General features: G+C 49.2%; 1 protein-coding gene across 1 annotated transcript in view; it reads left to right on the top strand.

The window, feature by feature from the left end:
- The window catches only part of GALNT9 (polypeptide N-acetylgalactosaminyltransferase 9), a 124,440-nt gene that overhangs the window by 73,540 nt on the left and 31,700 nt on the right, over positions 1 to 19,200 (top strand). Inside the window, exon 6 of the mRNA XM_040251568.1 lies at positions 1,230 to 1,347. Coding sequence (XP_040107502.1) covers positions 1,230 to 1,347 — 118 coding nt within the window. The remainder of the gene's footprint in view (positions 1 to 1,229; positions 1,348 to 19,200) is intronic.

The raw sequence follows: 19,200 nt of genomic DNA on the forward strand, positions 1-19,200 counted from the left end.
CCCACTCTCTGCAACTAGAGAGTGGCCCCCACTCTCTGCAACTAGAGAAAAAGCCTGTGCAGCAATGAAGACCCAGCACAGACAAAAATAAAAGTAAATACATTTTTTAAAAAAGCTAGGAAGGGCCTGCTTTCTTACAAAACAGAGATTGTGCCTATTGCTAGAAAGATATTTTTCCTTTATGTGTTTTTTTCTCCTCCAACTAATAGGTTCTCAGTATACCCTGAGTTTATGATGTGAGTGTATCAGGAATGAATGAATGAGTCAGCGAGTGTGCAGGTCCACTCACAGTGAGACTGCCCATTTTTCTCTGCCACGCTGTCCGTTCACGACCTGCTTTGATCACCACTGCTCCATGAATCCAGTGGAGGTCTCAACATTGATAAATTGCTAATACATCTTAGAAGAAAATATAACTAGCAATTGACACGTGATTTTACAGATACAATTGTTTGGGGCAAGGCAAGATTTACTGACATTTTTAAAGTGTGTAGATGTAAATAGAAGTATTGAGCTTCCCTGCTGGCTCAGATGGTAAAGCATCTGCCTACAATGCTGGAGACCCAGGTTCAATCCCTGGGTCAGGAAGATCTCCTGGAGAAGGAAATGGCACCCCACTCCAGTATTCTTGCATAGAAAATCCAATGGACGGAGGAACCTGATAGGCTACAGTCCATGGGGTCACAAAGAGTCGGACACGACTGAACGACTTCACTCACTTCACTAAATAAAATTATTACAGGAATATAGTACAGCTGGCAGCCTGTTGCATACAGCTGCAGAGGTTGTACACTGTACAATTTCAAGGAGTGTCATTCAGAGAGAGCCTGATATTGAGGGGGTTCCATAGAGTTGAGCAGTGTGCAAGCTGTGTGACTGCCAGTTGCAGCCCTGATTCCTGATACACAGATAAAATAATGGAGGAGGTAGGTAAGTGACTGAGGCTTAGGAGATTATGATCAGGGCAACTAAATAACTCACTGGGTAATCAGATTTTCAAATTTTTAAAATCTACACTAAGTTGCCTGAATTGAATGCTGGTTTTTTTGTCATCTCTGATGGGTGCAAAGACAAGCCTGAGGCAAGCCCTGGGCACAGTGACCAGGTGAAGACAAGGAGCTCAGGGATGATGTGTGAGGACATGGAGAGAGGGTGGTGGGGCCCCCCAGGCTGCCAGGGTCCGCGCCACACACTGATGACCTGCTCAGCCCCTGTCTGCTTCTCCCCAGGACCCCGGCCATGATTGGCTGCTCCTTCATTGTGGACCGGGAGTACTTCGGGGACATTGGTCTGCTGGACCCAGGCATGGAAGTGTACGGTGGGGAGAACATAGAGCTGGGCATGAGGGTAAGTGTCGCTCAGCCGCTGGGGCCACTTCACAGGGATGGTGTGCCCAGCAGACCTGTCGAAAGTTGTGCCTGGCTGGTCTGTGAGCTGCTTGTTATGGGTCAGGAGGAGGTAAAAGCCCCCAAACTTAGGTCAATCTAAGAAACCTCAGTGGCAAGGGGACTGGGAAGCATTATGAATGTGGTAATAAGAGACTGTATTTCAGATCTTACTTTATTTCTCAAGCCACTCATTCTGTTGCTTGACATTGAAGTCAGGGCTGGTGGAGAGCTTGGAAACTAAGAGCTGGTAGAGCTGGTCCTGTGCACTGCGAGTTTGTGCATCAGTGGTGAGGAGACCCAAGAAGATTGTGGGCTTGTCTTGGTGGAGGTGAAAGGCAGAGTGCACATGGGCACTGTGGGCATCGGAAACCCCCATGGCTTCTCCAGGGGGCCAGTGTGTAGGGAAGACTCCAGGCAGGATGTTTTCTTCTAGTTATTTTCTTTTTGAGTTCACTTTATTTTTGTTTTTTAGTTGGAGGATAATTGCTTTAGAATGTTGTGTTGGTTTCTGCCATACAACAGTGCGAATCAGCCACATATCTCCACCTCCTTGGACCTCCCTCCCTGCCCATTCACCCCCGAGGTCGTCACAGAGCACTGAGCTGAACTCCCTGTGCTATACAGTAACTTCTCACTGGCTCTCTATTTCACACACGGTAGTATGTATCAAGGCTACTCTCTCCATTCGTCCCACCCCCTCCTTCCCCTGCTGTGGCCACAAGACAGTCCTCTACATCTGTGTCTTCTAGGAATGTAACGGTTCCCGGTCTTATGCTCAAATCTTTAGTTCATTTTGAGTTAACTTTTGTGCATGACAGTGTAAGATAGTGGTCCAGCTTGCTGTTTTGTATATAGCTGTTCAGTTTTCCCTGGACTGTCCGGCACAGTTTATTGAGGAGACTATCTTTACCCTGTTATATATTCTTGGCTCCTTGGTCATAACTTCACTGGCAATGTGTGCCTGGGTTTATTTCAGGGCTCTCTATTCTGTCCCATTGATCCATGTGTCTGTTTGTATGCCTATGCCATATGTTTTGATTATCGTAGCCTTGTAATATAGTTTGAAATCAAGGCATGTGATGCCTCCAGCTTTGTTCTTCTTTCTCAAGATTGCTTTGGAGTCTTTTGTGATTCCACAGAAATTATAGGAATTATTTGTTTTATTTCTGAGGGAAAATATCATTGGCATTTTGATAGGGATGCACTGAATCTATGGATAGCTGTGGGTAGTACAGTCATTTTAGCAACATTTTTCCAATCCATGAGCAAGGATACTTTTCCATTTATTAGTGTCTTCTTCAGTTTCTTTCATTGCTGTCTTGTAGTTTTCAGTGTGTTGGTCTTTCACCTCTTTGGTTCAGTGTACTCCTAGGATAAAATGGGATTGGGTTCTGAGCCAATGTCCTGTTGAAGGCTGGTACTCTGGGCTCCATTCTCAGCTCAATGGGACGGTCACAGCATGATTGACACGACGTGACACAACCTATCCAGAGAGGGCTGGGCAGGGCTTTCAAGGGCTGTGGACCTGGGGTGCCATAAGACCCTGCTTCCAGGAGAGTGTGGGTTTGAACCCTCAGCCCCTGATCGTGGGTCACCAAGTCCTTGCCTCACTCCTGCATTAGCGGGACAATGGCACCCCACTCCAGTACTCTTGCCTGGAAAATCCTACGGACAGAGGAGCCTGGTAGGCTGCAGTCCATGAGGTCGCAAAGAGTCGGACATGACTGAGAGGCTTCACTTTCACTTTTCACTTTCATGCATTGGAGAAGGAAATGGCAGCCCACTCCAGTGTTCTTGCCTGGATGGGGTCACACAGAGTCGGGCACGACTGAAGCGACTTAGCAGCAATACTCCTTCCTTTCCTGTTGCAACTGCAGTCCAGTGACCCTGCTCTACCCAGAGTGCACAGAGGCCCGGGATGGGGAAGCAGCTTAGCCAGGTGTACCCAGAGCTGGAAAGCAGACTCACAGTAGCTCAAGGCTAACTAACCAGTGGTTAGCTGTCTCTACCCAGTGGCAACACTGGAGCTCCCAAATCAAAACATTTTTGACACGGGATCTATTAGCCTTGACAGAGCACCATCATTGGGAGGCTTAAACCCAGAGACCAATCTGAAGACCCAGCATGGCTGGGGGTTGCTGGGGAGGATCCCTCCTGCCTCTCCCAGCTCCTGGTATCTGCTGTCAACCCTGATCTGATGCAGTGACTGGTCAATGAGGACAGAACAGCAGGCAAGATGCCAACAACTTCTTTTTACATTTTTAAATTTATTTTTGGCTGTGCTGGGTCTTTGTGGCTGTGAGCGGGCTACCTCTAGCTGCAGTGAGTAGGGGCTGCTCTCTGGTTGCAGGATGCAGGCTTCTCATTGTAGTGGCTTCTCTTGGTGCAGAGCACTGGCTCTAGGGCTCATGGGTTTCAGTAGTTGTGGCACGTGGGCTCAGGCGTTAGCGGCATACGGGCTCTCTAGTTGTGGTACACGGGCTTAGCTGCCCCAAGGTGTGTGGGATCTTAGTTCCCTGATCAGGGATCAAACCCATGCCCCTCCAGTGGAAGCATGGAGTCTTATTAACCACTGGACCACCAGGGAAGTCCCCTCTGGCCACACTTGCCCAAGAATCCTCCAGCTATTCTTAATTATCAGGGTTGCCCCATCCAAGGACAGAGTAACTTGGAGAGCTATGGATGATCCCGGTTGGTGACGCCCTCTCTTAGGGGAAGCTGAATGAGCTTGGTCATGGATCCAAACTGTGGACCCATGGATCCAAACAGGCAGCTCCCACGGCCTGTAAGTGACAGTTGGCCCACAGGCTCTGGCTGTGTGGGAGCAAGGCTGCCAGGGGCAGGATAGCCAGAGCCTGACAGGCATGTGAACCCACATTGCCACCTCTGACCTCACTCCCGTGCCCTCCTTCCTGCCCCTCTTCAAAGAGGCCAAGACTCAGGGTTTGGGGACAGCCAGTGAACTGACCAAGTCCCGCAGCAGTGGATGGGCCGGCCATGAGTCTCTCACCCACCAGCAACCGAGCCTGAGGTTCAGAGCTGTTTTTTATTTAAATAAGAGGAAGCCAGCATGGGCACTGACTTCCAATTTTTAGGACATTATTTGGGATGAGATTCATCATTAGCTGTGATGCTGCGTCCTGGTGATCCAACCAGGGTTCTCTGCCTCCCTAATCAATAGAAATTAATCAGAGGACAAACAAAAAATTTAGGCAAAGCTTTATTGGGGATTCTGTGGCTACAGAAGGCAGTGAAAACAAGCGACAGTCTCCCTAGCCTGCTCCCAGAGGTGGAGCTCCCGGAGGCGAGGTGAGCTGGTTCCCTATATGCGTGAGGGTAGGGGTGTGTCCAGGGTTCAGGCTGGAGAAGTGGCTTAGGTGGTCTGTCCACCCCGTAGATGGTGCTGTGTGCAGGGGGGCATGCACAGTACCCTGCTTTTGCTCCTGGCTCTTCAGAAGTGACAATTGCGTTTTAGTCTTTTTGTATCTTTTGTCCAGAATTTGCCCCAACTGCACATGCTCACAGTTATTTTTAGTCCCTTAGAGTTTCTTTGTGTTTTGTTGCCCAAGGAGACCTTTGTCCAAGTACAAGCACTGCAGCAAAGGGTCCCAGGTTCCAGCTGGTCTCACCGAGGCCCCAGGATGCTGTGGCAGCTGCTCCACCACTCAGAGTGCTGAGCAGAGCAGGTTCGCAGGCAGATTGGGAGGGACTGGGAGACCCACCACGAGGATGCGGCAGGTCCCTCAGCCTGGTTCTGACTCCAGCAGCATCAGAATCACCTAGAGGCACCTTACAAATAGATCACTGCGCTCCACCCCAGAGATGTGGATTCAGTATGGCAGGGTGGAGCCCAGGAATCTTCATTTCCAACAAATTCCCAGGGGCCACTGACTCCACTGGAACCCATTTTGAGAACCAGCTGCCCACCCCACCCCGCCGACTGCCACTCTGGGGGCCGTGAGCCAGCCAGGCTCGCATGCTGCTTGCTCTGCACAGGGCCTGGCACGTTACTGAGCTCACTCCATAAACACGGACAGAGGGGAAGGGGCCAGAGGCCAGGCCTCAGGGTCTCCTGCGGCCAGGCTGTGCTGAGGTGGGGCTGAGCTCTGATTGATTTGGGGTCCTTGGGCTTTTATGTTTTGTTTCTGGGGTTTCACTTGGGTTTTTATTTGTCTGCGGAGACTTTATTCACAGGAAAGTTTATTTAAGATTTATTTTTTAAATTTTATATATAGTTTATTGAAGTTACACTTTTCCAAACTTGTTTTAAGGTTTTAAAGTGAAACCTAGAGATCATATTTTTATGGCTATAAATATAATAAAAGAACACTCAACTTCCCCTTTTCTTTGATTAATGTTTGATTAACTCAGATTGAATATATTAAACACTATTAAACAATAATCAGTTCCATTTCTGCCTAGTTAAATTCCCTTGAACCTTTTAAAATGACACTTATAAATGTGGCATATTTTCTTTTCTCTTTAAGAACTTCGAAGGCCTGATATCCCTGCAGAAGCTCCCCTAAGTACTTACAAAATTCTCCTGTGTCTAGTATATCAAACTTATACCACATCTCAAATTCTCTGAAGCATTTCAGGATTGTTTGCAAATGTTTTAATTCTCTGACAAGGTCCAATTTTAAACCACGAATTTAGAATCAACCCTCAACTATACATGTTAAAACGGAATCAGAGGATTAATCTGGTAGTCTTCAATATGCTGACTTTTCCCAACTGGTTTCATCATTAAAGACCAAACCTTTGCAAATGATTCTTGAACCTGGCAGGAAGTGCCAGTTCTCCGTATTTGGTCTATTCGTCCTTCTCTGCATTGGATTCCAGTCCTTCCCGGAGTTAGATGATGTCAGCTCAGGGAGCAGAGTCAGAGTCCCGAGGAAGCTGCAGTGGTCCTGGAGGATGGGGGAGCCCAGCTGCTGCCCCCTGGTGCTCGAACTGGGTGGGGGAAACACGATGCTCAGCAGACAGGCACCTGGGCAGAGGGACCCCACCCTGGGAAGGATGAGCCACCGTTAGAGACGCAAGGCATGCATGCAGGGGTGGGCAGAGGAGAAGCACCGCCACGACCTTTCACTTCCTGTCTCCTTCCAAACCAAACTCAGCTGGCAGCTAAGGGCAGCTGGGGTCGACTTGCCAACCAAGTCAGGTGGGACCAACCAGGGGTTGTGGGCCATGAGAGACAGGAGGAGGAATTTGAGGGCAGGGACTCCGGGGGCACTTTGCAGTGGCTCAAGTCAGGGGCAGGCAGTGCAGGGACAGGCAGAAGTCAGCCTAGGGGAGCCGACAAGGGAGGGAGACACGGGGGACCTGGTCCAGGCGAGCAGGCACCAGGTGTCTGGGAGCCGGATGAGGGCGACAACTGTATCCTGCAACCCCAGGGGAGAGAGAAGTCAGGCTGGATGCCACCGCCTGAATCTAGGAAGCAGGCCATGTAGGGAGTAAGGTAGGGTCGGGGTCTGTCTAAGGCCCCTGAACTGTCCAAATGAGAACTGGATATGGGGGGTGGGGGAGGTGCTGCCCTGGGTGTTGCCATGTGGGCACCTGGGAGAGGGCGATGGAGAGATGGGCACGTCTCCATGTCCGGTGGTGCCTGGAGCACCAGGAAGACTGGTGGGAATATCCTCCTAGAGAATGGGAAAGGAGGTGAGCCTCCACGAGAGGGGGGTGGGGGCATCTCCTGAGGAGAGGCAGGAGCTGGAGGCTGGGGTACCTAACTATGGGCACCAGACACCCTGCTGGGAAGAGAGGGCACCCTGCACAGGGCTGGGGAGACAGAGGGGTCAGGCAGGGAATGACCCGTACATAACACGAGCAGTGCCCAGGCATACCACATGCAGTGTGTCTCCCACAGTAAGGGGGCTCCCAGAGGTGGGGTAGCTGCCCAGGACTCCTGGGGGACAGCTGAGCCTGTGTGGGGGACCCGGGGTGCTGACAGGCTCAAGGGGAGGGCAGAGCTGGGGAGCCCCCTGGTCCTGGCTGGTGAGGCAGGAGGGGGTCCAGATGTGGACCCTCCCCTGCACCCACCATGCTTCGTGAACACACAGTGTCGCTGCAGGTTTGGCCATTAGACAGCAGGGGGAGGGCCAGGACGATGCTCACAGGGGCAGCTTCTGGCAGGTGGTTACAGGGGCAAGGGAGCGGAGGCCCGGGGTTATGTTTGCAGAAAGGTAGGAACCTTCGGAGATATTGAAGAAGGGGCATCCAGCAAAAGGGGACCAGCACCAGGCTCTGTCTGTCCCTGGTGATTTGACCACAGCCCCAACACCCCTGACCTGGGTCTCCACTGTGTCAATGGGGCTCTGGGCTCTGCACTGGGCAGGTCCTCGCTGTGGAGGAGGGGCTGGGGTTGGTGCTGCCAGTGGGACACCAGGGGCCAGTTCACTAACTTAGGTGAGGCAAGTGTAGGTGTAGGCATGGATTCAGTGTGGAGGTGAGTGTGGACTCGCATGTAAATAAGGATGTAGCTATAGATATGTGCCGGGGTCCAGCCCCCCCAGGATCCAGGGAAACCCGAAGAAGAAACGGCGTCGGCGATTGTGATTAATTTAGAGAGAGAGAGATAGTTAAGAATGTTGTAGATAAGAAGATAGAGGAGAGAAGAAAAGAGGCTGGTGTTCCTTGGTTTATACAGAAAATCAATAAAGTCTCAAGACAAGAGACTTGCACCGTCTATGTGAGGCCATAGGTGCCCTCCCGGTCTCCCGAGGGAGTGAAGGTGCAGGGCGCCTTCCCATTCAGGTCTTAGAAACCCAGGCAAATAAGCAGACACGGCGGATCTCTGTACTCCAGATGGGAACTAGCCTGAAAGAGAGAGTAAGAGGAGGAAAATGATTGACACGAGGAGATCAAGCTGCTTTGATGAGCAAGATCCATAGCTTTATTTTTATACGATACTTATATACTTTTTTGTACATAGAGGGTAATGAAAGATGCACGGTCATACAGAGTCAGCCCAACATTCCAGCAGTATTGCCCTTATCGAAACCATGATTTTTCTGCATACCTTTTCCACAAAAGATGTTGTGTGCAGTATCTTCTGGCCTTGGAGGCCTGTGAACATTTTATGACCCTCTTTTGATAAAGGCTGCTCAACCAGAAAACTTATTTTCCCTCAAAGTGTTTTTTCTTTATATTTCTAATCTATGTTAGTCTCAGAAAATGCCAAACAGAGTCACATTTTTCACAGAGCAAAGGTGCAGCAAGTTACAAGAAAGAACTAATTAGCTCAAAAGTCTGATATGGTTAAATTCAAGGCTACATGTGTTTTTCTTGCATTCTCACTATGTTAACTAATGCATTCCCAGGTGCACAGTGGATAAGAGATATGGGAACTTAGCAACAAGCATTGGCCCAATAATGAAATCCTACACCAGCACTAGCACTACTCTAATAACTTTTAACTCTTTCAAAGGCTCTATGTTTTAGGCTTTCCGTGCTTCTCACAGTTGGAAGGCTGTAAATAATTGTATGCATAGCTGCAAGAGTGGATATACCTGCCAAGCAAGCTAGAATGCTAACAGAGGGGGTTTTATTTGAAATATTCCTCTCATGTCCAGGAGACTTATTAGCTATAGCCCTAAGGTGATTTTCTCCAGAGAAAGGTGGTCAGGGTTAGCCCCCTGTAAATGTCAGAGGAGCTGGGGAAAGTCATGAAACAGTAAAACAGACAGATTCTGGTTTTGGGGTAGATGCTCGAGAAAGCCTAGGGAGCCCCTTGAGTTCTGAAGCCTTGCTTAACGGTTTTCTTCCACATGACCTTGTCATGGGTGGGATCTCCTGTGGCGGCTCCCGGCAGATATGGGTGTAGGTATTCCATCCCATTCAGATATAGATCTGAATATAGATAGACCAGCATGCAGATACAAACATAGATGACAGAGCTAGACATACATATACAATATTTGTCTTTGTTGTTGTTTAGTTGCTAAGTTGTGACCAACTCTTTTGCGACCCCATGGGCTGTAGCCCTCCAGGCTCCTCTGTCCATGGGATTTCCCAGGCAAGAATACTGGAGTGGATTGCCATTTCCTTCTCCAGGGGATCTTCCCCACCCAGGGATCGAAACTGCATCTCCTGCATTAGCAGACAGATTCTTTTACCACTGGCGGGTGGATTTTTTACCATTTATGTAAAGTAATATGGTATGCTGTGCTTAATCACTCAGTCATGTCCAACTCTTTGCGACCCCATGGACTGTAGCCCACCAGGCTCCTCTGTCCATGGGGATTCTCCAGGCAAGAATACTGTAATGGGTTGCCAAGCCTTCCTCCAGGGGATTTTCCCAACCCAGGGATCGAACCCAGGTCTCCTGCGTTGCAGGTTGATTTCTTTCCCATCTGAGCCACCAGGAAAGCCCACAAGAAATTTAAAACCCTCTGATTAAAATCTGTCTGTACCCTCCCTCTGGGCTTCCTTGGTGACTCATGAGTGCATCCTAAGTTGTTTCAGTCGTGTCTGACTCTTCACAACCCCATGGACTGTAGCCTGCCAAGCTCCTCTGTCCATAGGATTCTCAGGCAAGAATATTGGAGTGGGTTGCCATTCTTTTCTCCAGGGGATCTTCCCTGGGATCAAACCCAGGTCTCCTGCATTGCAGGCAGATTCTTTATCGTCTGAGACACTAGGGAAACCCATGAATACTGGAATGGGTAGCCTATCCCTTCTTCAGGGAATCTTCCTGACCCAGGAATCAAACCAGGGTCTCCTGCATTGCAGGTAGATTCTTTCCCAGCTGAGCTATCATACAATATTACTTTACATAAATCACACACACTTGTGTATATTGTGTCCAGATGTGTGCATGTATGCATATATATATATTTAACATTTTGAGTTACAGGTATATATATTCTTTTTTATATTTTTTCCATTATGCTTTATCCCAGGACATTAAATATAGTTCCTTGTGCTCTATAGTAGGTCATTGTTATTTATCCAGTCTTTATTTAATAGTTTCCCTCTGTTAATCCCAAACTCCCAACCCATCCTTCTCCTCTCCCCGCCCCTGGCAACCACAAGTCTTTTCTCTATGTCTATGAGTCTGTTTCTGCTTTGTCGATGTGTTTATTTGTATTGTATTGTATTTTTTATTTAAATTTATTTATTTTAATTGGAGGCTAATTACTTTACAATATTGTATTGGTTTTGCCACACATCAACATGAATCCTCCACAGATGTACATGTGTTCCTCATCCTGACCCCTCCTCCCTCCTCCCTCCCCATACCATCCCTCTGGGTCATCCCAGTGGACCAGCCCCAAGCATCCTGTATCCTGCATCGAACCTGGACTGGCGATTCATTTCATATATGATATTATACATGGTTCAATGCCATTCTCCCCAATCATCCCACCCTCTCCCTCTCCCACAGAGTCCAAAAGACTGTTCTATACATCTGTGTCTCTTTTGCTGTCTTGCATACAGAGTTATCGTTACCATCTTTCTAAATTCCGTATATATGCATTAGTATACTGTATTGGTGTTTTTCTCTCTGGCTTACTTCACTCTGTATAATAGGCTCCAGTTTCATCCACCTCAGTAGAACTGATTCAAATGTATTCTTTTTAATGGCTGAGTAATACTCCATTGTGTATATGTACCACAGCTTTCTTATCCATTCGTCTGCTGATGGACATCTAGGTTGCTTCAGTGTCCTGGCTATTATAAACAGTGCTGCGATGAACATTGGGGTACACGTGTCTCTTTAAATTCTAGTTTCCTTGGTGTGTATGCCCAGCAGTGGGATTGCTGGGTCATAAGGCAGTTCTATTTCCAGTTTTTAAAGGAATCGCCACACTGTTCTCCATAGTGGCTGTACTAGTTTGCATTCCCACCAAAAGTGTAAGAGGGTTCCCTTTTCTCCACACCCTCTCCGGCATTTATTGCTTGTAGACTTTTGGATGACAGCCACTCTGACTGATGTGAAATGGTACCTCATTGTGGTTTTGATTTGCATTTCTCTGATAATGAGTGATGTTGAGCATCTCTTCATGTGTTTGTTAGCCATCTGTATGTCTTCTTTGGAGAAATGTCTATTTAGTTCTTTGGCCCATTTTTTGTTTGGGTCGTTTATTTTTCTGGAATTGAGCTGCAAGAGTTGCTTGTATATTTTTGAGATTAGTTGTTTATCAGTTGCTTCATTTGCTATTATTTTCTCCCATTCTGAAGGCTGTCTTTTCACCTTACTTATAGTTTCCTTTGTTGTGCAGAAGCTTTTAATTTTAATTAGGTCCCATTTGTTTATTTTTGCTTTTATTTCCAGTATTCTGGGAGGTGGGTCATAGAGGATCCTGCTGTGATTTATGTCAGAGAGTGTTTTGCCTATGTTCTCCTCTAGGAGTTTTATAGTTTCTGGTCTTACGTTTAGATCTTTAGTCCATTTTGAGTTTATTTTTGTGTATGGTGTTAGAAAGTGTTCTAGTTTCATTCTTTTACAAGTGGTTGACCAGTTTTCCCAGCACCACTTGTTAAAGAGATTGTCTTTTCTCTATTGTATATTCTTGCCTCCTTTGTTGAAGATAAGGTGTCCATAGGTGTGTGGATTTATCTCTGGGCTTTCTATTTTGTTCCATTGATCTATAAGTCTGTCTTTGTGCCAGTACCATACTGTCTTGATGACTGTGGCTTTGTAGTAGAGCCTGAAGTCAGGCAGGTTGATTGTATTTTAGATTCCACATATGTGTTTGTGCTCAGTCGTGTCTGACTCTTTGCAACCCCATGGACTGTAGCCCACCACGCTTCTCTGTACATGGGATTCTCCAGGCAAGAATACAGGAGTGGGTTTCCATTTCCTTCTCCAGGGGATCTTCCTGACCTAGGGATTGAACCGGAGTCTCTTGACTCTCCTGCCTCAGCAGGCAAATTCTTTACCACTAAGCCACCTGGGAAGCCAGATTCCACATATAAGTGATATTATATGGTATTTGTCTTTTTCTGATTTACTTCACTTAGTGTAATAATCTCCAGTTCCATCCGTGTTGTTGCAAATGGCATTACTTCATTCTGTTTATGACTGAGTAATATTCCACTGTATATATATGCCACATCTTCTTTCTCCATTCATCTATCAATGGATATTTAAGTTGTTTCCATGTCTTGGCTATTATGAATGGTGCTGCTATGAACACAGGGGTGCATGTATCTTTTTGAATTATAGTTTTGTCCGGCTATATGCCCAGGAGTGGGATTGCTGGATCATATGGTAGTTCTATTTTTATAAAGTTTTATTATTGACCAGATTTAAGGTAGCTTGCCAGGAAACAGAAAAATCCCAGCAAGATAAAGTGAATTATAAATAGCAAGAAGAAGAAAGAAAAAAATCAGGCGGAGACATGAAAGAGAGGCTGGACCTCCAGGGGCGAGCCTGGCGGCCGGGATCAAGGACCCCAGGACAGTGACTCACCCCAGTCCAGGAGGAGCAGGCTGTCCTCACAGCGGATGGAGCCTGGGGGTGGGGAGGGCCAGCAAGAGGCCTGAGGGACGCCTGCCCTGCGGTTTGCAGGCTGCCCTGTGCTGTTAACAGCCAGCGGCAGGATACCCGTGGGCCCGAGGGCAGCAGCTCCACTGTCTGTCTCCCACCCTGTCCGGAGTGTCTGTCCTGTCCGGACTGTCACCAGGACTGTCCAGCCCAGTCCTGAGTTTAGGGCAGGGTCTCTCTACAAGCCCAGCAGCCCATGGACCATGGCAGGCTGCAGAGGAGTGAAGGGCAAGCCCAGGCCTTGGGGGCATCAGAATGAACAGGCGTGCCTCCCCGACCTCCTGTTTAGGGCAGAGATCAGACTCATTTCAAGTGGCCTTCCCTGAGTGCCATTCTCTGGAGCCACTGTGGCCCATGAGACCATCACACAGCAATGTGGCCCCATGGCCATCGCTGGCCGGAAGCACTGGAGCAGTTCCACACACCGCCACTAGGGGGCGGGGTGGGCCCCCTCGGTCCTCAGTCCCCAGTCTGGGGGCGGTGCCCGCCGGGTCCCCTGCAGGCTGCTCGCCCAGCTCCTGGAGAGGCTCTGGCAAGGCCGGGCTGCACATGCCTCCCCCTTCCCTGGGGCTTCAGTTCCTGCCCTCACAGACCTTCCGTGCTTCCAGAGGCTTCTGGGGAGAGGCCTGTGCCCTGTGCACCCCATCCCCCACACAGCTCGGTTCTTTTACTGGTGGCTGGCCGCCTCCTGAGCATTGTCCTCCTCGCAGCCCAGCCCACTGGTGACCCTTCGGGTGTCACACCCCTGTTTGAAATGACTAGAGCAGTTTCTGTTCTGGTGGGAGCGCCTCACAGCCCTGGGCATCAACCTCCCAGAAAAGCTGTGTCCCTGGAAGACGGGGGCCTGGGTAGAAGGCTCCCACCTCACAAGACACGAAGAGGTGCAGGAAGCGAACGGAACACTGCCCAAAGCTCAGGAAGGAGGCTGGACTGAGAATCCACCCTGAGGGACGCCAGCATGGGAGTCAGGTCAGGGAAAGCGGCTGGTTCCTGTGTTTTCTCTTCCCTCTGCCGCCCCTGCCAGCTCAAGTCTGCAGCTCAGAGGCTTTGTCAAAAGTAAGCCCTGGTGCACCCTCTCCCACATAGATACATAAATTATCTGCCACCCCAAAGTGCCCCCTCTCTCTCTTAACTTGATTATTTCAAGTGGAAAATCTCAGATTGAATTCTAGGCTCCATCTCCCTTATAAGTAGATCCAGGGCCCCTCCCTGGAGAAAGAAATGGCAACCCATTCCAGTACTCTTGCCTGGAAAATCCCATGGACAGAGGAGCCTGGTAGGCTGCAGTCCATGGGGTCGTGAAGAGTCAGACACGACTGAGCGACTTAGCAGCAGCAGCAGCAGCAGCAGGGGCCCTCCCACTGGACACCAGCCCCTCACCTCCCCCAGGGCCCACCTTGATGCCTCCACCTTGGTCTTGGCTAACTCATCTGAAATCCTGCTGAGTCAGGAAAGCTGAGGTCAATACAACAGAGCCCAGGGAGGCTGACCTTGACCTCCAAATGAGAGGACCCAATTGGCCCTGATATATAATATGCATAGAAAGCCCCATATAATATACATTGAGCCAATATTTAGAGACTGTGGGTCAAAGAGGCATTTGCTTGCAGTCTCCTGGGCTGTGAAGTGTCCCATCCAGCACCGTGAGTGCTCAGCTGTGTGGTAAGGCCCTGGGGTGAAGGGTATGGGCAGTTGGATGAGTTCAGGGCTCCCCCAGGAGAACACAAAGATGGGTGGGTACACGCTAATGAAGCTCTTTCTATGCCTGTCAACCTGGGAAACGAACACAGGACACACAGACATGGGTCCCTGCTGGGGTCCAGCCCCCGCAGGATCCAGGGGAACCTGAAGGAAAAACGGCGTCGGCGGATGATTTAGAGAGAGATAAGGAAAGAATATTGTAGATAAGAAAATAGAGGAGAGAAAGAGGCTGATATTCCTTGGTTTACATAGAAAGCCAAATAAAACTTCGAGACAAGAAGTTTACCCTGTTCACGGAGGCCACAGGTGCCTTCCCGGTCTCCCGAGGGAGTGAAGACGCAGAACGTCTTCCCGTTTAGGTCTTAGAAACCTGGGCAGATAAGTGAACGCAGGGAGCCTCTATGCTCCAAGGGATCAGCCTGAAAAAGAAAGTAAGAGAAAAAAAGAGAAAAAAGAAAAACACGGGGTGACCAAGCTTCTTCAAGCGAGGCCCATTGTTTTTATTTTTAGAAGGGTCTTTTATACCTTTACTTGTACATAGAGGGAAATGAAAGATGCAAAGTCATACAGAGTCAGCCCAAACATTACATCTGTTTTGTCTTTATCGAAACCAGGATTTTTCTGCAAACCTTTCCCATAAACAATATTGTGTACATTATCTTCTGTCCTTGGAGGCCTGTGAACATTTTATGACCCTCTTTTGATAAAGGCTTCTCAACCAGAAAACTTATTTTCCCTTGAAATGTTTTTTCTTATATTTCTAATCTATGTCAGCCTCAAAAAGTATTAAGTTACATTTCTCATGGAGTAAAGGTGCAGTGAGTTACAAGAAAGAACCAAGTAGCTCAAAAGTCTGATGTGGTTAATTTCAAGGCTACACTTGTTTTTCTTCCTTTCTAACTATGTTAACTAATGCACTCCCAGGTGCCCAGTGGATAAGAGATATGGGAACTTAGCAACAAGCATTTGGCCAAATAATGGAATCCTACATTAACACTACTCTAATAACTTTTAACTCTTTGAAAGGCTCTATGTTTTAGGCTTTCCATGCCTCTCACAGTTGGGAGGATGTAAATAATCATATGCGTAGCTGCAAGGGTCTGAATATACCTGCCAAGCAAGCTAGAATGCTAACAGAGGGGGTTTGATTGGAAATATTCCCCTCATGTCCAGGAGACTTATTAGCTATAGCCCTAAGTTAATTTTCTCCAGAGAAAGATGATCAGGTTTAGCCCCCTGTTAATGTCAGAGGAGCTGGTGAAAGTCATGAAGTAGTAAAACAGACAGATTCTGGTTTGGGGGGTAGATGCTCGAGAAAGCCTAGGGAGCCCGTTGAGTTCTGAAGCCTTGCTTAACAGTTCTCTTCCACATGACCTTGTCATGGGTGGTATCTCCCGTGGTGGCCGCTGGCAGGTCCCCAGCTACAGCTAGTCTGTGTACCAGTTACTCTTGCCGTGTAACAAATATTCCTCAATCTAGACGTTTAAAATTACCCTCTTATTTTGCTCACAAGTTGGTGGGTCAGGAGTTTGGGAAGGGCTCAGCTTATGGTTTTTCACCTGGATGCTGTCAGAAGGTGGCTGGGTTGCACTCATCCAAAAGCCCAGCAGGACATGACATCCGAGGTAGACACTGTCTGTCTTAGAGTTCAGCTGGGGCCATAAGTGACAGTGCCTCCCTGTGGCCTTGCCGTGGCTGAGCCTCCTCACACGTGGTGGCCCCAGGCCCCAGCATCCATGTACCAGCAGACAAGGCAGACACTGTGATTCTCTTTCACATCCCAGTCTCGGAAGTGGTGGAAGCACACACAAGCCAGAGCAGATCCAAGGCTCAGGAGAGGGACTCAGGTCAGCGGGACAGTCCAAGGATTTTGCACTCTTCTTTAACTTTCAGTGTCATGGTCTCCTATTTGCTTGTTCAATACAGCGTGGCTCTTCACACACACACACCCCACCACCACCTCTACTAGCTGTGACCTTGGGCACTTTTCTCCTCTGCTTCAATTCACTCATCCAAAAGTGTGGCTTTGAGACAGGATGGGGCCTGGGACGCTGCACCTGGACAATAGAATACAAAGAAACTATAAGGAACTAAAAATAACTGCACCCATGTTCACTTGGGTCAAATTGTGAAGATACAAAAAGGCCACAAACCAAATGCCATTTATGAGGCTGGGGCAGCAAAAGCAGGGTCCTGCCCATGATACCTGCACATAGCATCACCAAGGGGGTGGGCAGACCACCTAAGCCATCCCTCCAGCCCCACCCACCAATCAATCCACCCCCACCGTCACCCTATCTAGGGGAACAGCAAGGGCCTGTCACTGGTTTTCACTCCCTGGTGCCACAGCACGAGTCCTAACAAAGCCTTGCCTGAATTTCTCATCTGGCCTCTTATCAATGTCTGATGATTTAAAGAGTTGGAGGATCCAGGTCGGTATCAAGTCCACCTGGAGTTGGGCTCCTCCGCAGCCCCTACCCTTCTTGTTCACGCTACGCAGAACCCAAGAGAGGGGGCTCTTTCATCATCGCCCTGAGAATCCCAAACTTCCTCTACGGTGTGTGACGCTCCCCATCCCATTCCCTGTGTGTCCCAGTGCCCACCCTCTTACCACCCGCACCACCCTCGTGCCTCCACCCTCCCTGGTTCAGGCCCGAGCCTTCTCTTACTCCCCGCAGAGAGCCCCACCCCGCTTCGTTGCCCCGCCCCGCCTTGCCCCGCTTTGCCCCGCCCCACCCCGCTTCGCCCCGCCCACCAAAGCTAATCCTTGTCTTCTCACTCCTTGGCTCTATGTGGCTCTATCCATCACTGTCTCGTCTAGTTTATTAGCTTACGTTTTACTGCAGGTCTCCTCCCCTCCCTCACAGGTTGGGATGTAAGTCATGTGCTCTGGGCTGGGTCCCATTCACTGCTGAATGCGACCGGCCTTCAGTTTTTGGTTTCAGTTCAGTTCAGTCGCTCAGTCCTGTCCGATTCTTTGCGACCCTACGAATGGCAGCACGCCAGGCCCCCCTGTCCATCACCATCTCCTGGAGTTCACTCAGACTCATGTCCATCGAGTCAGTGATGCCATCCAGTCATCTCATCCTCTGTTGTCCCCTTCTCTTCCTGCCCCCAATCCCTCCCAGCATCAGAGTCTTTTCCAATGAGTCAACTCTTCACATGAGGTGGCCAAAGTACTGGAGTTTCAGCTTTAGCGTCATTCCTTCCAAAGAAATCCCAGGGCTGATCTCCTTCAGAATGGACTGGTTGGATCTCCTTGCAGTGTTTGGTTTACTTATAGAATAAAAATGAATCATCTGTTCTAAGTGCTGGGTTCTGGGGCATCAAAGGGAAGCGAGGTGTTCATTGGCTGAACAATCGCCTGTTGAGGAATAGAGAGAGTGTCGCCGCCGTCCTAGGCACTGGGGATTCAGCAGGGCACACGCGTCCATTCCCTTCGTTCCCAGTGCAGTGATATCTGGGATCATGGAGGCTGTCATTTTAAATGGGATGATCGGGGAAGGGGGTACTGAGATGCTGATATCTTAGCAGATGTGAAGGAGGAGGGGAAGAAGTTATGCAATGCTAGGGAAGTGTTCCCGGAGGAGGAGGAAACCGCAAGTGCAAAGGCCCTGCAGCAGGAGTGTGGCACCCCCTCCCCCGCCGGCTGACACTCTGAGTGGCCCCAGGCTGTGTACTCCTCCCGCCTTCTCAGGACCCCTGCTCCCACTCAGACAGGCCTGGCAGCCACCACACTTTCTGATCCGCCTTTAACACAAGTGGCCACACAGCCCTTATGATCGATTCAGTCCAATTAGAGGAGTAATTCTGTGGTCTCGGGGCCAATTTACATTTCTGTGATTGTAAAACTGCCAACTGCTCAGCCCCTAATGAGGAAAGTCCTAGAGCCAATTAGGTGGAAATGAATCCATTGCGTCCATTAGGTTTAATAAAGGTCAGGACAGAATCAAACGGAGAGCGCCTGCTCAGGAAAGCTCTGCTGCGCAGAAATTGGAAATCATTTGTTCCCAGTCACTGCCTCCCCCACAGTGTTACAGGCAAACCTCGAGGCACTGAAGGTAACTGCTGCGCCTTCAGCTCCAACCCTTTGAGGGGCTGCATTAGCGCTACACCATCTGGGGCCGGGTGGTGGTTTACCTGTTCTCCAGGAGTGGACCCAGAGCAGGGAAGTAGCCTGGTTACTGGTGGAGGGAGACTCCAAGGCGGGGGAGGTGGGGGGCATGGGCAGCCCTCAGGCTGGTCCCTGATCTTTTTCAGTGAGGACGGTGAACAGACTGTGAAGGCCCATTGCAGTTCTGCTTCAGGAAAGGCTTGTTCTAGTCATGAGTAGGTCTGTCTGCCTGCTAGATGAGGATGAATGCATGCAGGGGAGGGAAAGTCTCCACCCACTGAATGTCCTGGGAGAAAACCCTGGACGACATGGGGTCTTCAAAAGGGCCCTTGAGACTTGCATTTGGAGGCTATCTCTGCCTGTTAGGCACCTGGGCCACCTCTGAACCTCGGTTCCCACTTTCATCCCTCAGGGGCACACAAGACGTGACTCCTGGGGCCGTCTGGGGATTAAATGAAATGTAACCAGCATGGGATAGTAGTGCTCATTGTTTGCGCAAGGAT

Source organism: Oryx dammah, unplaced genomic scaffold, assembly GCF_014754425.2.
Source record: "Oryx dammah isolate SB20612 unplaced genomic scaffold, SCBI_Odam_1.1 HiC_scaffold_12, whole genome shotgun sequence".
NCBI classification, from domain to species: domain Eukaryota; kingdom Metazoa; phylum Chordata; class Mammalia; order Artiodactyla; family Bovidae; genus Oryx; species Oryx dammah.